Source organism: Durio zibethinus, chromosome 4 (genome assembly GCF_047325235.1).
Source record: "Durio zibethinus cultivar Kanyao isolate XHJ-2024 chromosome 4, ASM4732523v1, whole genome shotgun sequence".
In the NCBI taxonomy this organism is placed as follows: Eukaryota; Viridiplantae; Streptophyta; class Magnoliopsida; order Malvales; family Malvaceae; genus Durio; species Durio zibethinus.
Genome location: NC_143165.1, coordinates 4,532,827 through 4,551,751, shown reverse-complemented (window position 1 = coordinate 4,551,751; position 18,925 = coordinate 4,532,827). Strand labels below are relative to the sequence as shown.

At 30.9% G+C, this 18,925-nt stretch overlaps 2 protein-coding genes across 2 annotated transcripts; one reads left to right on the top strand and one right to left on the bottom strand.

Moving 5' to 3' along the window:
* Positions 1-6,662: 6,662 nt before the first annotated feature.
* On the top strand, positions 6,663-7,950 carry LOC111288120 (non-specific lipid transfer protein GPI-anchored 14-like). Its single transcript, XM_022878885.2, has 3 exons — positions 6,663-7,085; positions 7,274-7,354; positions 7,657-7,950. Exons 1-3 carry the CDS (start codon positions 6,749-6,751, stop codon positions 7,785-7,787), a joined length of 549 nt encoding a protein of 182 aa, XP_022734620.2. The 5' UTR covers positions 6,663-6,748; the 3' UTR covers positions 7,788-7,950.
* A 279-nt stretch (positions 7,951-8,229) lies between these two features.
* Positions 8,230-16,999, bottom strand: LOC111287932 (uncharacterized). Its single transcript, XM_022878629.2, has 9 exons — positions 16,699-16,999; positions 12,237-12,357; positions 11,986-12,086; positions 11,581-11,706; positions 11,376-11,496; positions 11,196-11,280; positions 10,052-10,165; positions 9,901-9,940; positions 8,230-8,683 (listed from the first exon to the last, which is right to left on the bottom strand). Exons 1-9 carry the CDS (start codon positions 16,873-16,875, stop codon positions 8,531-8,533), a joined length of 1,038 nt encoding a protein of 345 aa, XP_022734364.2. The 5' UTR covers positions 16,876-16,999; the 3' UTR covers positions 8,230-8,530.
* Positions 17,000-18,925: the final 1,926 nt, after the last annotated feature.

Sequence of the window (18,925 nt, the reverse complement as noted above, 5' to 3'; positions counted from 1 at the left end):
AAGATTCCTGGAAAACCTACAATCGTAGCTAAGGTTTTCCGATTCTGCAGGGCATTACTTTGTTCTTGAAAAGTTACAAAACCAATTTTTAAAACATAGCCTTTTTCAACTCCCTCAGAGACGCAAAAAGTTTATCCAAAACCCCTCCCATGGTTTGCAAGCACATGGTTTGCAACAGAACATGGTTTCGAATAGCACATGGTTTGCAACAGAACATGGTTTCGAAAACAGCACATGGTTTGCAACAGAACATGGTTTCGAAAACAGTACATGGTTTGTAACAAAACATGGTTTGCAAGTTGCAACAGAACATGAACCAGAACAGTCGGTTAACAGAGTTTCAGCTTTGTCTGAAATCGAAATTGAAACTATCCAAGTCTCTGTAAAAACTCAACATGCTCGACATAACATTAACAGTAGAGGGTAAGGAGATGATTTTGGCTTACCTCAAAACTGCTGTCTACTGGTATCCTGGCACTGTGGAGATTACAAATGGTTGCGACTCGTCTGTCTTTCTATCCTGTTAACTTTACTCTTTCTAGCTTGATGGCTTTTTTTGTTGAAATAAAGGAAAGATTCGAAGGAAGAAAGCTAAATAGATGGAAGTTAAATGGATGAAAACAGGTGGGATGGCTGGAATTGGATAGGTGGATGAGAAATTTTGAACAAATCGAAAGAGATGAGAAGGATAGGACGGACGAAAAACAAAAACATTGAAAGCAATCGAAACTCAGAAACCCTAAAAAAAAATTACATATATATATATATTAAGGGTATTTTAGTAAATATCTCGGGTCGGGTCGGGTTTCATATAAACCCGACCCCGACCCGAAACCGACATTTCAAAAATTAAATCCGACCCGACCCGACCCGAAACCCATTTTTTAAGAAAAAAATCCGACCCTAAATTATCGGGTCGGAACCCAACGGATTCGGGTAAATTTGCCGACCCTAGTTTAGGTCCTTAGGGTTAACTATATGTGGTTTATATTTTTTTTTATCTAAAGGTTTTCAAATTATCCCTTACATCATTATTTTTGATAGACTAGTAAGGTACCTTATTCCTTACTCATTATAGGTTACAAGCAAAAAATGTTTAGTTTTAGTCGGAGTATTTCATTAACCTATGTAGAGGAATGAAACTTCATAAAAGCTTAAGTACTCTACCTCTTCCTAAGGGATGGAGCCCAAGTATAGAACAAATGAATAACAAAATATTAAATGCTTGAAAAGAATTTTAAAATATAAAAATCTTGAAAGAAAAACGCTTTAAATTTATTAAGTTAGGATGACATTAATTTATTACTGTATTGGCTCTCAGCTATCCTTAGCAAAGTCGATAAACAATTGTAACGTATAAGTCCGAAAACTTATTTCTATATACAAGAAGAGGAGTCACCATTAATTTTTTTTTTAGGATGCGATTGACCATCTAATAGCATCTATCTCCTTTTAAGAGAGATCCTAAAATGGTATATTCTAATTTATGAAATCAGATAAAATTTGAAAGTATAGTTATGTGTAAAAAAAAGTTATAGCACCTCTACATCGTCTAACCAAAGACAATTACGATTGATTTTGTGTTATCCAAAATCTTAAAACATATTAAAAATTTTATCTAATAATTTAATATTAAAAATTATTCTTAACATTACTCCACTAGTTTGGTAAAAATTTAAGAACATTTCTTCAACTCAAGAGTATCCAAAAAGAGTACTGCTACTCTTTGAATAGGCTCTGTCATCGGGTTCATAAGATTTTCTTTAAAAAAAATTTATTTTAAAAATCAATAAAACATTCCAATAGTTTAATAATATCTTATTTTGAAATTTAAATCTTTCAATAGTTTTAGTAGGATTGAATTTTTGTAAATTTTATTTTTTTTAAATAATCATTAAATTTTTCAATAGTTTGATATAATTTAATTTTAAAATTTAAATCTTTCAATATTTTGGTAAGATTAAAAAAGAATTTATAAATTTAATTTTCTTGAAAAAAAATAATTAGACCTTTCAATAGTTTGGTAAGATTAAAAAAGAATTTATAAATTTAATTTTTTTGAAAAAAATAATTAAATCTTCTAATAGTTTGGTAAGATTTAATTTTAATATTTAATATTAAAAATTTAGTTTAAGAAGATAATTAAACTTTCCAATAGTTCAATAGGATTTAATTTAAGATTTAAATTCTTTGATTATTTGGTATGATTAATTTCAAAAAAAAAAAAAAATTTCTCATGAAATTCTTTAATAATTTGATAAAATTCATAATTTTAAAATAATTTTAAACTTATAAAAATTTTCGAATAGGTTGATAAAATTCATTAATTTAATTTTGAAAAATTTATGTTTAAAAAAATTAATTAATTTAAATAAATAAATAAAATCAAATAATAAAGTAAACACATAAAAAAAATTGCCAACAACAATGGTGACTTGGCTTAGACGCAAAAACAACTCAATTTTAATTTCAGTAGGGATGGGAGTTGCTGGGGGAATCACAATTAAGCTAAGTGAGATTATAGGGCAATGCACGGATCCTAACTAATTTAACAAAATGATGTGTTTGGGTTGCAATAAAAGGGGTTTGTTTTCTTTTTTTTTTTTTTCTTATCACACTTTTCTCCTCTCTCTTTCTCTCTCTCTTCTCTTTCTATTTCTCCCTTTCCCCATTGAACATTGGCTGGATTTTGCAATTAACCGCCAAAAACACCAAAGTTTCATTTGGAAGTCATTGGAAACACCGATAAAATTTAAAAAATTTTCAAATTTTTTCAAAAAAAGAAAAAAAATCCCAGAGCTCGAGTTTTGATTTCTTTCATGTTCCTTAAACCTAAATCCTTCGAACTCCTCTTGAATCAAATCTAAAACCAAAAACTTCACCTGAAAAAAAAAAAAAAAAACTATCAGAAAGCAACCCCAAAGTATTTTTTTAACACTTTTCTTTTGACATCTAATGCTCTTTTTCCTTCATATGTTTCCACCCCCTTTATGTGTTAATTTGCATAATTTATATATAGTAAGAGTTATGATCATGCTAGAAATTTCATATAAAAAAAAACAACTCTAGGAGTGGTTCGATTAGACTTGAATTCTATCTTCAAATGGATATACAAAAGAATATATTCAACAACTTAATCTCCATACAATTTCCACCCACAAAATTATTGATTTTCTCAAAAAATTATTTGATTTACCTGTTCAAGTCAATCTTTTAATTTTTGACTTTTTTCCTTTTTTTTTCTTTCTTTTTCAATGATAAAGATGATAATAAAAACACAAGATAAATAAAAAAAATTATAAATAACTAATAAAAAATAAAAGAAAGATAACTATAAGTTACCTTAAATACATAGATAAATAATTAATAAGATAAATAAAAGACTAAAAATAATTAACTTTGTAAACAAAATAGATAAATAAAAATAAAAATAAATTAAAAAATAAAAAAATTTAAACATTTTAAATTCTGGACCAAGCCTAATTAATTAATTTATGTATAAATTGTTATACCCAAAACCCAAAAATTTCGAATTTGAATAGGCCACTATCGAAAATAAAATTCAATTAAAATTTATTCCAAAATTTAGAATTATGGGTTAAATGGAGTGTCTACATTATCCCTTTTTGCTCAAATTTTATGAAATAAGAATTATATAAAAACATAAATATCTGTTACGTTCGGATTTGAAAATTAAATAATTTGGACCAATTCAAAGTTCAAATAAAATGATTTGGATTAAATCAAAGTTAAAAAATATTTGGGTTGAACTAAAGTCGAAAAATAAAATGATTTAAATTAAATCAAAGTTATAAAATAAAATGAATTTGATTGAATTGAAGTTGAAAAATAAAATGATTTAGATTAAATCAAAGGTAAAAAATAAAATGATTTGGATTGAACTGATATCTAAAACAAAAAATAACTTAGATTAAATCAAAATCTAAAAAAAATTGAAATGATTTAGCTTAAATCAAATCACAAAATAAAATAATTTAAATTGATTCGAAGTAAAAAAAAACTAACAACATGGTGCGTACTCCAATTACAATCCTCTCCCTCCCTTCTCCGGCCAAGTAAATTATTTATTTTCGCCAAATATTACTTTATATTACCTTTATATATATAAGTTTTCTAACGCAACTTGAGATTACTCCTATTGGCCATTGCAATTTATTTTATATCCTTTTCATAGTTTTTATAGGCCTGGTTTTGATATAGAAAAAACCCTTTAAATCCTATCGTCCTTGTTAATTTAAAAACAAATTTTTTTCATAATTTTTATTTTGGTTCTTACATAATAAATTTAAAGCAAAAGACACATGATATTTTATTGTAATTAATTAAGCCTTAATTTTTTTTATTATAAATTAGTTAAACATTTAAACATCTATCTTCACATAATTGAATCCTTAAACATATATTTTTACTCTAATTGAATCTTCGATTAAACATAAATAAATATTGACGGTTAATCAATTTTTGTTTAATAAAAGTTCAATCGATAAAATATATATTTAAGTGTTTAATTTATTATAATAATTAAAATGATAAATCATAAATGATTATTAAATTTTTATTCGAAAATTTTTTTGAGCTATATCTTAAATTTAAACTATTTAAAATTTCCATTTTTAGAGCCAGCTCTTTTGCTTTGAATAAGAAATTCAAAAAATTCATTTTTATTAATACTTTATTTTGATCCAAAAAATTAATATTTTGATCATCAATCATATATTATCATGTGGCATCTATGTGGAAATTCAAAATTATTTAAATTTTTTATTTACATATGGATGCATATGGCATACACATGACGTGATGTTGTTGATCAAGTGTCAAGTGGATTATTAGTTAGTTGATGGGTCAAAATATTACACATTTTGAAAGTTCATATGTGTATATATATATATATATATATATATTTTTTTAATTTAAGTATTAATTATATATTTTCTTAAAATTCAAATATCAAATCTATCATTAACTCTAATTGAATATTTGTATAATTTTTAAGAATAGTTTATTTGTTATTATGATTGGATTAGAAATGGTAAATATGAAACTTTACAACTTTTGTCTTGTATATGTGATGCAACTCAATATATAAAAACCAAGAAAACCCACCTTAATAAATTTCACTGATACTTTTTATTAGGGTTATAAATGAATCGAATATAAATAAAAAAAATATAAATATAGTTTATTTGTTTATTTTTAAAAGTATTCGTACTTTATTTATATTTGATAAAAAAATTACTTTATTCATTTAAATTCGATTTGTTTAAATGATAGGATATTTACATTCATTTTGTATTCGATTCGATTAAGTTATACGAATTCATTTAAGAATATTAAACAAATATGTACAACAAACATGTTCATAAATAATAAACAAATAATAATCAAACAAATTTAAACAAACAAACAAATATAAATAAATTTTAAAATAATATTAAAGTAAATAATAAAAATATAATTTTGTTATTATTATTATAAACGAATAATAAACAAATAGTTTTTAAACGAATTTTAAACAAATTTATTCAAAAATATAAATGAAATCAAACATATTTTTATTTATGTTTGATTCGTTTAATAAATAAATATAAAAATATTATTTAAAATTATTTATTAAGCGTAATAAATAAATATAAATGAATATAAATCAAATATATTTACAAACGGTCCATCCAAAACTCTATTTCTTTATGCCTCTACTTTTATTCGTTATTCTATGTGCTTGCCACTAGAGTGCGACGATAGAAATGAAGATTTCGTGAAGCAATCGGCAAATTTAATGGTTTTAATTAATTACTTAATTGCATTATAAAAATTGATTGAATGTATTTTTTTTACTTTAAATTGTTAAAAATTAATTGTTAATTAGTAAAATTAAAATTTTAATATTTTATTAATAGATGACGATATGATGTTGGTGAACGTCTATTCTTTGAATTCTTTTTTTTTTTTTTGTTATATATTTTTTAATTGAACAACTCAATGTTCTTAGATTTGGTTTATTATTGTTATTCCTTTGAAAGAGTGTTGAAGCGTAAGGTTTCATTAATCCACACATTTTACTTGTGCATTATTACCACGAAGAGAGATTTACTGAAGCTATACATGCATGCACGGTTATTTCTGATCACATGTTTTGTACATGTGAGACAACTCAATAAGCAGTTTCAAAAGCAAAATTAAAAGAAATACTAATTAAAAAAAAAAACACCCATCAACTACTAGCTTAGTATTAGAATCATACATATTACTACTGTTGCATTACGCGGCTTGGCATTTCAAGATAGGGTCCACCATTACCGATCCCTCAGTGGTTCAGCCGCTCACCAACCATTTTCCCTCGCGTGCAACCCTCAACTTCATATTGAGGTCAAAGAATTATGTAAAAAGACAAAGGCACTAGAGGTGTGAACATGTCAATTTTATTTAGATCGCAGCTTGAAATGAAGAAAAGATTTGTAAATGTCGGAACCTAACATTTGAACAGCAGATGTGTCACAATGATCTGTGGAAAAGCCACTTTAATTACTAGTGACCTCAACAATCATGGAGATTTGAAAATGATTACACTCAACATGGTCCTCTTTTCTTCCACACTCAACCACCTCATTCCATTTATGTATATATATATATATAACCAACCAACCAAGGCATAAGTTAGGTTTGACCCTCTCTTTCTCATTGGGATTCAAGGGAGTGGTATTTGTGTGTAGTTGAGTTTAGCAGAATGTTACACTACGTTGCACTAGGACTTAAATTTGGGTTGTTGCTAGCTACAATCATGGTTAACTCAGCCATGGCAGATTCAGCTAAAGACAAAGAGGAGTGCACACAGCAACTAGCAGGGCTGGCCACATGTCTGCCTTATGTTGGGGGGGAAGCTAAAGCTCCAACACCGGACTGCTGCAGTGGTCTCAAAAAAGTTCTCAAGAGCAACAAGAAGTGTTTGTGCGTTATAATTAAAGATAGAAATGACCCTGACCTAGGTCTTAATATCAATGTTACACTTGCTTTGGCTTTGCCTTCTGTTTGCAATGCTCCTGCCAATGTTTCCAAGTGTCCTGGTATGTGAAGGTTATATGATTTACATTGTTCCAATACTAGTTTGTTTTATATATATATTCTTATATCATGCATACTAAATTTTAAATAAGATTAGACTGTTATATCTAACCTATTAATTATATCTACTATTGGTTTTTGGATCACTGTTTTCTCATAGAAGGATTGCTTTTGGAAAATGTGAATGCAGAGCTTTTACACATGGACCCAAATTCCCCAGAAGCTCAAGTTTTCTACGGTGGTGCACATAGCCCTGCTCCTAGTGCCAGTGGTAAGATTTCATTCTATTTTTTAGATTTCATAATCTAAAATACGGCATGAAAAAAGAAATAAAAATTATATGGTGTAAAATTTTAATAATTATATGTAGATTTAATAAAATAAAAAAATAATTATGTTTTTATATCGATATAAATTATAATATATAATTTTTATTTAAAATATAATATGAATAAATAAATTTTAATATTTTATATTATACGAATATATAAATTATTAGATATATTATTTTTTCTAGTGACGCTTTATTCAATTCAAAATTTTAGGGTAGCGACATTTTGTTGTTTATGTCAGTGGTAGGGAATCCCGTAAGTTATAGCCAGGGGGCAAACATGCCACAGAAGGGAGATGGGAGGAAAGGATTGGAGATTGTTACCGGATGGACTGTGCTTTGGCATTTCGTGGGTTTCTTTTTCTTCATATAAGCCGGATATTATTCGGACTGTCATCAAGTAGCTGTTTATTTGATTAATTATGCTGTCAGCCCCGCTCCTATTAATTCAGTATTTGAATGGTTTATCACCAAAATAGTTATTCAGTATTTGTAACCTTTTTTCCCCAAAATAATAGACAGATTTTGATTAGTAATTTTGGGTTAATTTATAAATTGATCTCCCTGTGATATCATTTTTCATGATTTGATATTTACCAAAAAAAAAATTATAATCATACCTTAATTTTATTTACCATAAAATATTAATTTGGAATGATTAATTTTTCATGATTTGATATTTACCCACAAACAAAATTTATGATCATACCAAAATTCGGTATCATCAAATTTTGAAACAGCAATTGCCCTTGAAGTAAAGCTTCAAGATCAAGTAAATCTTCAAAGAAAATGGCACACGTTTAAAGAAGGCAATCTAGACCAAAAAAGACTGAAATTCCATTGTATATTACTTCAAGAGTTTTTGTCAACCGCTATTAAATTCAAGGACATGAAATCAAAAAGAAGACGAAACAATTTTAATGATTAAAACAAGTCTAATAAGGTGGTAAAGAAGTGAAGAACGAGAGAGAAGGCTGTAATTAGCTGAATAATGTATCCATCAAAAGTCAAGATGGCTACTTCATTTATCACAAATCAGTTTTACTTCTTCAAGGAGATGCAAAGTAAACTGCATTTTTTCTTCATCTTCATCACTGTATCAGCCATTTTTGACTTCTATCTGAACCACCATCGCTGAATTGCAGACACCGGAGTGTTCAAAAATGGTGCATAACGCTGGACAAGAGGATTGACAGTCCTCCCGATATTCGCCCAAACACTTTGGTGGTAACCAGCAGCGACCGGAGCGTGGTACATAAGCTTCAGTAGCTGCCAGAGAGGGAAAACAAAGACAGAATTTAGCCTCATTAATTCATTCATTTGTTAAGAAATTATCAATCTAAGCAATACCCCCATACTCTTTCCTGGAAGTGGAAATAGGGTGTTTGTGGCACCAATATAAACTGCGTTAGATGCATTTGAGTGTTCAGAAAGATTTTAGCATACACAAGCATTTCGTATTTAATATTTTTTTTTTTCAAATGATATTAAGAACATTAGCTCCATGTTCTATATTACAAATATTATTTGTCCATTTTTTTTACTAGAGAGATCGTAACCCAGAGAAAGGGGAAAGGGTTGCAACTGCTACGATTCGAACCCTAAACCTACTGAATGCCGCCTCATAAAGACGACTGTATGAACTAATTGAGTTTAGCTACAGGCTATTAATTGTCCATTCTTCGCAAAAAAGAAAAAGATTAAAAAGAAAAAGAAAGAAACGTAAAATGGAAAAGAAAGAACTCAGGGGACAGAGGGAGTAGTAAGGGAAAGGACATTTCTGAAGATCAATCAAAGAAGAAAAATAAAATATCAATCATTATATGCAAGTTAAAATAATAAATAAATAAATCCAAGATATTTATATTCAAAATCATATAAAAATGAAAATGGAAAAGAAAGAACTTATAACTTGTATTTTGACTTCCAAATGATTGTTTTAAAAAGAAAATATTAGAGATGATGAAATATGATTTCCATACTAATGCACATAAAATGCATAAAAATCATACAATACAAAGAGAAGTCATATATATATATATATGAAGACCATAGCAATCAATAAGTATCTTAGTGTTAAGACATATGTTCCAACACTTGTTTTTTGTACATGTAAACTGAGTTCTATAACTACCTATCATACCATCCAGAGAATTGCTAAACAGAAAGCTAGGATAACTTGTATTTTGACTTCCAAATGATTGTTTTAAAAGGAAAATAAGAGAGATGGTTAAATATGATTTCCATAATAATGCACATAAAATATGTAAAAATCATACAATACATAGAGGAGTCATATATATATATATATGAAGACCATAGGATCAATAAGTATCTTAGTGTTAAAACATATGTTCCAACACTTGTTTTTCGTACATGTACACTGAGTTCTATAACTACCTATCATACCATCCAGAGAATCGCTAAACAGAAAGCTAATACATGAAAAAAAGAAAAAAATAGTTACAGAACAAAGGACTACAAACCTGCCAGTACATGAAAGTTTGTATGATATTGCGTTGCCACCTACCAAATTTTAACACAAAATTTCAGCAAACTAGAAAAGCTGGAGAAGGTGGAATGTATTGGCTTGGAGGGAAAAATAAACCAAAAAAGAAAAAGTTATTAGCAACTCACGATAACAAGGAAATGATTAGAAGGAAGCCAAGTCCAATCTCAGCATGTGAAGAGAGTATGCTCAGAGTAGTGGTGTTTGATTCAACCCAGACACAAGGATCTTCCAAATACTTCCTATTTAAACAAAGGAGACGATACTAATAAAGGACTGGACAAATAGACCTTCAAGCACATACATGCACATCCATAACTGTGAAGAATTTCATTTCACCCATGTTTGAGGTGACATCAAAGAATGTTGTAAATCAAATTGAACTAATGTAAATAACAGGATAAGAAATTCAGTTTATTACCTACTTTTTAGCATTATCATTCAAGAAGAAAGTATTTTGTTTATTAGCACCATTCCTTTCTGTAAAAGTTGAGTGTAAAATCCTCTTTACTGTGCCATAACACTACCATCCCATCATTATCTTACACAAGTGGTATGTTTCATTAGGATTCATTGCTTTCCTTGAATTCAAGTGGCAGCATAAAACTATAATAAATGTGTACTACTTAGTAATAAGGGTAACTAGCCACTGTGCAGATCTTGCAATTTTAAACATGGCAAGGTGACACGATACGAAAATGATACAAAAGAAAACACGAAAGTGGCACAGTATAAAATTTTAGCAAAAGCAAAAATTTTATAAGAGTTTGGCAAAAACCAAAAGATATGTTTTTGTTTGGTGTGGACACAAATTTGACATTGCAATTTGTCATATTTTACATGCATTTGATACAACACAAATACAATATAAATACACGAATTGCCAGGTTTACCACTGAAGCCAAGGAGGTTCTAGGTTCAAATCTCTCCACCCCATCTATTGGAGGGTATGTTTATAACATTAAAAGGGAAAAAGAAATGATAACAATAGTGATTATAACTTGTAAAAAGAAAATAAAACAACAGAGGCAATAGCAGCAACAATAAAACTAGCACGATTTCTGTGCATCTGAAAGTTAAGCCTTTACATTTAAAGAATATCATCCAGAAAATTTAACCAAACTTCTTTTAGTGAATATTAATACTCAGATCCCATAATTAATTAAAAAAATAAAAGGAAAAATGATGTCAAGCCATGCTAATCAAGAAAATTTAAAACTGAATCAGCAGTGTGATATAGCAGACAGTTTATATATCTGAGCAAAGGTTTACCTGTACAAAGTAGAACGATTGAAATTACACCTTAAGAACTTCGCAATGTGTTCAAGTGCTTGGCATAAAATGGGAATCAAAGCAACTGCAGTGAAGATCCATATCGATTCATCATACTATATAATAAAGAGAATTCTGTAGAAAAAATTTTAAAAATATTTAGGGGAGTGGAACGCTCACATTTAAGGCAAAGATGTGATGTGATAAATGTAAGGCAGTAGATAAAGTAGATAAAATCTTTGGTTGCAATTATTGACTGAAAATACACTTGAATAGCCTGCAAATTCCATGCCCTTGGTCTCTGCATAACATATAAAATAGATTCAACAAAAGAACCATGGTATATTAAATCAAATGGAGGATATGTTAGTGGAAATAAGTTTACCCCATATAGTGCATACAAAGAGTATAAAGAGGAACAAGCAGTGCCCATAAATGACAGCCTATAAGCCCTATTTGAAAGACTTCTAGGAACAAGTGGAAAGATGGCAAGCACAGCCACAATAAAAACCTGCATGAAAAAATGTAAGCAAAAAATTTAACAGAAGTATGGGCAGTAAATGAAAGATGAACCAAGTTACTTGATGTAGCAACTGGCTAAATATTACTTATTATAATTGTTAATTAGTCATTAAAAGTCAATCAGCTCATCAACTCTGTGGGCCTCTCTGGCAGATTGCAAGAATAAATCAGGAAATAAAATGCACATCTTACTTATCACTTTCAAATATGCAAATATGTACACATGGGAAAAAGAAAGGGGGTGGTGGTGGGGGCAGGGGTAGTATACCCAAGCGTTGACAGAAAATTGTATTGTTTTCCGATCCCAACGCACAGAAGTTGTATTAGAACCTGCAGCTGCTGATGCCCCTGAACTTCTAGTGGTTGAGCCTAGATCACAAATTTAGGATTGAGTTCAACGATGGAAACAACTCCTTGATAAGAAAGAGCAAATAAACAAAATTCTACAATTTTTATGTTATTTATTGCAAGTTTTAGTTTCTTTGTCTAACCTCAGAAGCAAAATCAATGAGTTTTTACCTGCAGTGCGTGCTCGAGCTCTGTCATTTGCTGCTGCCGATGAGGTTGATGATGAAGCAGATGGTTTTGCTGATTGTGATGGTGTGCTTGACGACATAGCCTCTACCACAAGATCAGGGTCCTATTCATCAAACATATCCCATAGATCATTAGATACCAAGTACATAATGGAACAATACTAGAAAATTATTGAAATATGAATGTAGTAAAATGTGATATACATTCCTGATGATTCTTTTTTTTTTTTTTTTCCAAGTATGTAGACTATTTTATAACATTCAAGAATTAAGACTACATTCAATTGTTGCTTTTACCACTTGCTTTTAGTTTTGAAAAGCCAAAAGCAGAAAATGAGCTTTCATGTAAAAACCAAATGTATATAAATATAAAGAATTAAAACTTGAGCCACTTAGACTTAGCTCAAGTGGAAAGAATAGAAAGGATTCGGATGGGGATCCTAGGTTTGGGAGGTTGTGCTCCCTCTTGTACCAGATAGTAATAACAGCATAGAAAAGGATAACAGAAAACATAAGAGTTACAGTTAGATGGAATTGTTATGTTTGAATTTGTGGTACTTTTTAGTTATTTTCTTATTGGTTTTTTTTAAAAAAAAATGGCATTGCTTTATTTGTTGCTTCTTAGCTTTTTTTTTTCTTTTGAAACATATTTTAACAAAGCCCATTTGGATGCAAAAACACATAATATATTGAAGAATTGCAATTGTAATTTGCAGAACAAAGTGCATAGTTTTACCTTTAATATAGAATAATAATTATTTTAGAATTGGTATTGTATTACAGTCATGCATTTATTCTTAATAAATAATGGTTTTGCTTTCTACCATTTACTTTTGGTTTTTTAGCAACTTTATAGGAATAAAAGTAAACGGCAAAAAGCAAGTAGCGAAAGAAAGAAAAAAAAAAAACCCCAAAAGTACTTTAAACTTATTAGAGCTTCTTGAACTGAAGAAAAAAGCAAATTCATCTAAGATTAAGTTCATATCAACTAAATTGACTTAATAGCAGGCATAAAATGCAAAATTACATACTGGAATTCTACAGTGCCTAAAGGGGATGAAAACAAAATGCAAACTACACCAAACCCAGATGAAAGCCTATACATCCAGATTCTAGTACCATGCAGGCAGTGATAGTCAGGCCTCAGGGATAAAAGTGGAAATAGACAGCCATATGTTTGAAAACAAAACACATACAATTAAAGGAACTAAAGTTAAACAATAAAAACAAAACACTGAGTCACCTTAGTGGAATAAAGATTAGTGAACGATCATTAACACTAATACTTTAAATTGTCAATTTATTCAAAATTATTGTCAGACATCAGGGTAGATGTAGAACTTGGAGAAGTCAAACATTGTCTTCAGCTTCAATACTCCGGTTCAAGCTCAAAAAGTTACCAGAGGATGTCATAAGTTGAAATAGTTCCAAATCCTAGCACTTGGGCATATCATGATTTTAAGGCAAAGGATGTCATAAGTTGAAATAGTTCCAAATCCTAGCACTTGGGCATATCATGATTTTAAGGCAAAGGATGTCATAAGTTGAAATAGTTCCAAATCCTAGTGTCACAGGTCGAGACTTAAGCTCCGAACCCGCGCGGCTCCGGGACCCGAGCATTCACCCTTCTGGCATCCCAGATCAACCTTCTTGCCACGGTTCACACCCTTGTGAGGTATTATCCGCTCCGGCCCCCCTGGCCTCACGGTTTTGTCCTACAAAAGACGCCTCACAAGGCGGAGATGGTGTGAACCCTTTTATACCCCAGTGACCTTTCTATTATGTTCGATGTGGGATTCAAGACTCCCCCTTGGGTTCGTGACATTCTCCCGCACCCAACCTCGTGACGCCCTCGTCACGGAGGCTGGCCACCCTGCCTATCTCCCTCAAGGTGCTTGGCGTGGATCGAACGGTTTAGGGCTGGCTCTGATACCACTTGTCATGGGTCGAGACTTAAACTCCGAACCCGCGCGGCTCCGGGATCCGGGCATTCACCATTCCGGCGTCCCAGATCAGCCTTCTTGCCACGGTTCACACCCTTGTGAGGTATTGTCCGCTCTGGCCCCCCTGGCCTCACGGTTTTGTCCTACAAAAGGCGCCTCACAAGGCGAAGATGGTGTGAACCCTTTTATACCCCAGTGACCTTCCTATTATGTTCGATGTGGGATTCAGGACTCCCCCTTAGGTCCGTGACATTCTCCCGCACCCAACCTCGTGACGCCCTCGTCACGGAGGCTGGTCACCCTGCCTATCTCCCTCGAGGTGCTTGGCGTGGATCGAACGGTTTAGGGCTGGCTCTGATACCACTTGTCACAGGTCGAGACTTAAGCTCCGAACCCGCGCGGCTCCGAGACCCGAGCATTCACCCTTCCGGGGTCCCAGATCAGCCCTCTTGCCACGATTCACACCCTTGTGAGGTATTGTCCGCTCTGGCCCCCCTGGCCTCACGGTTTTGTCCTACAAAAGGTGCCTCACAAGGCGGAGATGGTGTGAACCCTTTTATACCCTAGTGACCTTCTTATTATGTTCGATGTGGGATTCAAGACTCCCCCTTAGGTCCGTGACACTAGTACTTGGGCATATCGTGATGTTGAGGCAAACATCATTTTGAAGCAATGGCTTTTTGCGCGGGACAAAGAGATTGCTAAGCTTCAAAGCTTGAAATAGCAAAAACTATCTCAAGGAGAAAGTAAAGTATTAATCACAGCACTGACCTGTGCCATCCCTACCTATAGATGGTTTGTTTCAAGTTACCAAGGAAACTCTTTGATAAGATTAATTCAGCAATGGCCAAATCCCGGTGGGTTAGAAAAAGGGCGAAGGAAGATTTTATAGGCAAAACTGGCAGAATCTAACAATGGCAAATAGAAAAGGGCTACGGACTTTAAAGAGATGGCTCTTTGTAAAAAGGCCATATTGGCTAATCAATGCTGGAGGATGTCATAGGATCCAAATATTCTTTGCGTTCAATTGTTGAAAGGAAACTATTTTCCTAAAAATCTCTAATGGATGCAACAAACAGGGAAAAAGCATCTAGGGCTTCAAGTAACATTCCTAAAGGGACAGACGTTTTAAAGGAGAGGCTACTTTGGAAAGGGATGGATGGGGAAGGCATAAAGTTACTTTGGCAAGGGATGGATCAGGAAGACATAAAAGTTATGCAAGATAGATGGATACGAAATTATAAAGGTTAGACTTACCTGATCAAGCTAGCATGGAACAGCTATAAATTTAGCAGAACTAATTAACAAGGAGCAAGAAGTATGGATATGTCTGCCATTAATGGATAGATTCCAATGAAGAGGGAAAAGACCATTGAAGCAATTCCATCATGTCAACAGGGGGTAGGATAAAATCATGCCGCCATTGAAAAGAAATAGGCAAATATACTGTAAAATCAGAAATCAGTCAGTAAAACAAAAGCAGGTTAGCAGACAGAGTCAAAATTCTTCATGTTGCTGTGCACTGGAAAATAACATATGGAAAGAGGTTGGGAGGTGTCATTGTTATAAGATGAAAAGAGAATGTCACTTCTTTAAGTAAATGGTTTCAGCATGCATAAAAGAAGGAAATATTCCAAAGTAGATCAGAAACTCAGATAGCTTTTCAACTGCTGGATGATTTGAACAGGTCATTGAAAGCCATAGTCAGGGTGAAAGAAGCTGAATACTTGTTCATATTTCTGTTTTTCCAGACTAAAGAGCCGCTGGCGAATTCATCAAAGCTCAGGAAGTGAAAGAGATTAAGAGTAAAAGGGCGAGTAATCAAAACAAAGAAAATTCCCAACCATTTTTCTGCAGATTTAGCTGCAGCTTTAGAGGCCTTGACTTCCAAAATATGAGCACAAATCAGCTTAGAACTAAAAACTGCGCAAACAAAATTATATATATATATTTTTTATACAAAGGAGGCTACAGCCTGAGGATAAGGAAGGGGTTGCAAATGCTTGAATTTGAACCCCAGACTCGCTAACTGTCATTTCTTAAGGGTGACTGCATGAACAATCTAAGCTAAACTCTGGATTCAAACAAAATTAAATTTTGGTTAGAAGAAAAACAATTCCACATTTGTTTTTTCTTTTTTTTTCTCTTGCTGTTTTCTGGAGTAGCTAGTGGCCCTTAAAGAAAACACCATAACTAATAAAAAATCATATATAAATTCACAAATCCCACAAATAAAAGTTTAAAAAAAAATAGAGATAAAAAAACAGATGGAAAATTCCGATTGTCAATTCCAAGATTCTTGTACATACCCAACACATCACAAAATCAAGGAAAAAGTCAACGTGAGATTGCAAATTTCTCTCATAATCAGCGTAAAAGCACATAAGAGAAAAACCCAGATTGCAAATTTCTAGAGAAACAAATGGAAAATCTCAAATACCCAAAGCACAATTTGATAAAATTATTTTAAAAAAAGAAAGAAAGAAAGACAAAGAAACGTACGATATAGCGCTGGTAGAACTTGCGCTTGAAGTGATCAACAACATCAGAACGAGAGGCCATGTGAGGAGGAATCAAGATATTGGACCAATAATCTGCCCATCTCAGATCGTTCTCGTAATCGTAGGCCGCCGCCGCTATTCTCTTCAGTTTTTGCGGATCTTCTCTCTCTTCGCCCATTCTTTCTTTGCTTGCTTTTGCTTTTCCGGTTCAGTTGACAAAAGAAGAAATTGCACTTTGGGTTCCACTCCTAGTCTTCTTCCCGTCCAATCCTTTTTTTTTTTTTTTTTTTTAATTTGGTAAGACCGTATCAAAATAAATGCCTCTTATTAATTTTTTTATAAAATTAATCCAATTTTGATTTTGGTTTTTTAAAACATTATTATATTGAATTAAAATTTTTAAATATATTTTAAAATTTTGAAATTCAAAATTAAATCTTATTTAAATTTTTTAATTTTATAATTTAAACAAAAAGTTAATCATAAATCTTAAATTAATTTAACAAAAAAATTCAATAAAAAAACAATTATGTAATTGTTTTTAGATATGATTTAAAATCAATTCTTTTTTAGATTGACAATTGAATAGATTTTTTATTTCAAAATATAGTATATTTATTTATTTTTACTTTTTTATGTTCAGATATGTAATACATTTTTCTCTTTCAACGGTTGTTTAAATAATATATAAATATTTACTACTTCACTCACAAGGAGAAAATTTTTATCTAATTTCGAGGTGTCATGCGTCAAATGAAATTTTTTAAAATTAATAAATTAAACAATTTTTAAATGATAAATCATTTATCATAGTATAGATTAATGATATTATTTAATTTAATATATAATTAATTAATTAATTTTATGATTAATTAAATATATCACTTATCAATTGAATATAAAATACTTGATTTGGTCAATCAAAATTTATTTATGAGTCATCTAATTTATTTTTTAATTAAATTAAAATAATTTAAAAATAAATATAAATTTTGACTAATCAAATTTCTTAGAATTATGGATCATCCAATCAAATTTGGATCATTAACTTTTATTTCCAATTAAGCTACAGCTATTTAAAAATAAATCAAAGATGATAAATTGTTTTGGAACTCTCTCACCTAACATCACCTACACTACAAATAGACAACTCATCATAGTCATTGAAAGATAATTCACAGTTTAAAGACAACGAGAAATTTTAAAAACACGAAGCCTTCACAAAGTTTCAAAAAACAAGCTTTGAAGAATGTAAGAAATTTTGAAGAACCCGAAGAACAAAGCACTTAGATTTTAAGAATTGTCAAGAAATTATTCTTTAATTTTATTCCTTTTAAATAAAGGAGATTAATTTCGTTTCTTCAAGATCTAGTTAAAAAAAAAATCTTGGAGCATTTAAGAACAAGTCTCACCGACCTTTGAAGCATTCAAGAATAGTCTGTCTGATCCTTGAAAGGGATTTTTGCTAAAGAAAAGAACTAGAGATTTTCTATGCAATAAAAATTTTTAGAGATTATAATTTTCATAAGTCTGATAAATAAATTTATTATTTGTCTCTAATTTTTCAAGTCATATTTTTTACACAAATTTTGTGCGTACAAATTTTTGGTATGCCCGGTGGGACCATCTCTGCCTTATTTTCTTTCTTTAAAGTTCAAGCTTTTTAGTTGCAATAGCTGTCATAACGTATAGACCTGTGGACTTATCGCTAGACTTGAAATGAAAGGAGTCGCCAATAATTTTTTTTGGTTAAGTGTGATTGGTCACCTGATTGAAGCTGATCTGCAAAACAAAGGTTAAGTTCGAAAGTCGATTGCACATAGAGAATGTTATTGCACCCCCAAAACACCCATCCAATGGATTGTATTAGTTTGATTTCAAATTATCCAAGTCTTGCTCATTTTTTTTTATAATTTACTAGATAATTTATGAATTTTATTAGGATAGTAAACCCTTACAAAACTTTTGTTCATTTATTTATTATTTTAAAAACATTATCTTCAAGAAATTTTTTTTTTGAAATTTTTTTGAGGTATATTTTTTCAGAAAAGATATTAGTGGCAGAAGTAATTATTTTTCTTTTGTTTTAAAATGGGTTAGAAATAAAATAAAATAAAATAAAAAAAAGAAAACATGTGATCAAGTCGGGTTAGGACACGGGTCGACTTGCAAATACTAGCTTGCCCAAAACGACGTCGTGTAGAGGCGGTATATAAGGTACCATTTAG

Bases quoted from the DNA above. Each gene is read 5' to 3' on its own strand.
- LOC111288120 (XM_022878885.2), top strand. From the start codon at position 6,749: ATGTTACACTACGTTGCACTAGGACTTAAATTTGGGTTGTTGCTAGCT. The intron at 7,086-7,273 runs GTATGTGAAGGT...ATGTGAATGCAG, and splicing joins CAATGTTTCCAAGTGTCCTG to AGCTTTTACACATGGACCCA. The intron at 7,355-7,656 runs GTAAGATTTCAT...TGTTTATGTCAG, and splicing joins CCCTGCTCCTAGTGCCAGTG to TGGTAGGGAATCCCGTAAGT.
- LOC111287932 (XM_022878629.2), bottom strand. From the start codon at position 16,875: ATGGGCGAAGAGAGAGAAGATCCGCAAAAACTGAAGAGAATAGCGGCG. The intron at 12,087-12,236 runs GTAAAAACTCAT...TTTGTGATCTAG, and splicing joins AGCTCGAGCACGCACTGCAG to GCTCAACCACTAGAAGTTCA. The intron at 9,941-10,051 runs GTGAGTTGCTAA...AAAATTTGGTAG, and splicing joins CTAATCATTTCCTTGTTATC to GTGGCAACGCAATATCATAC.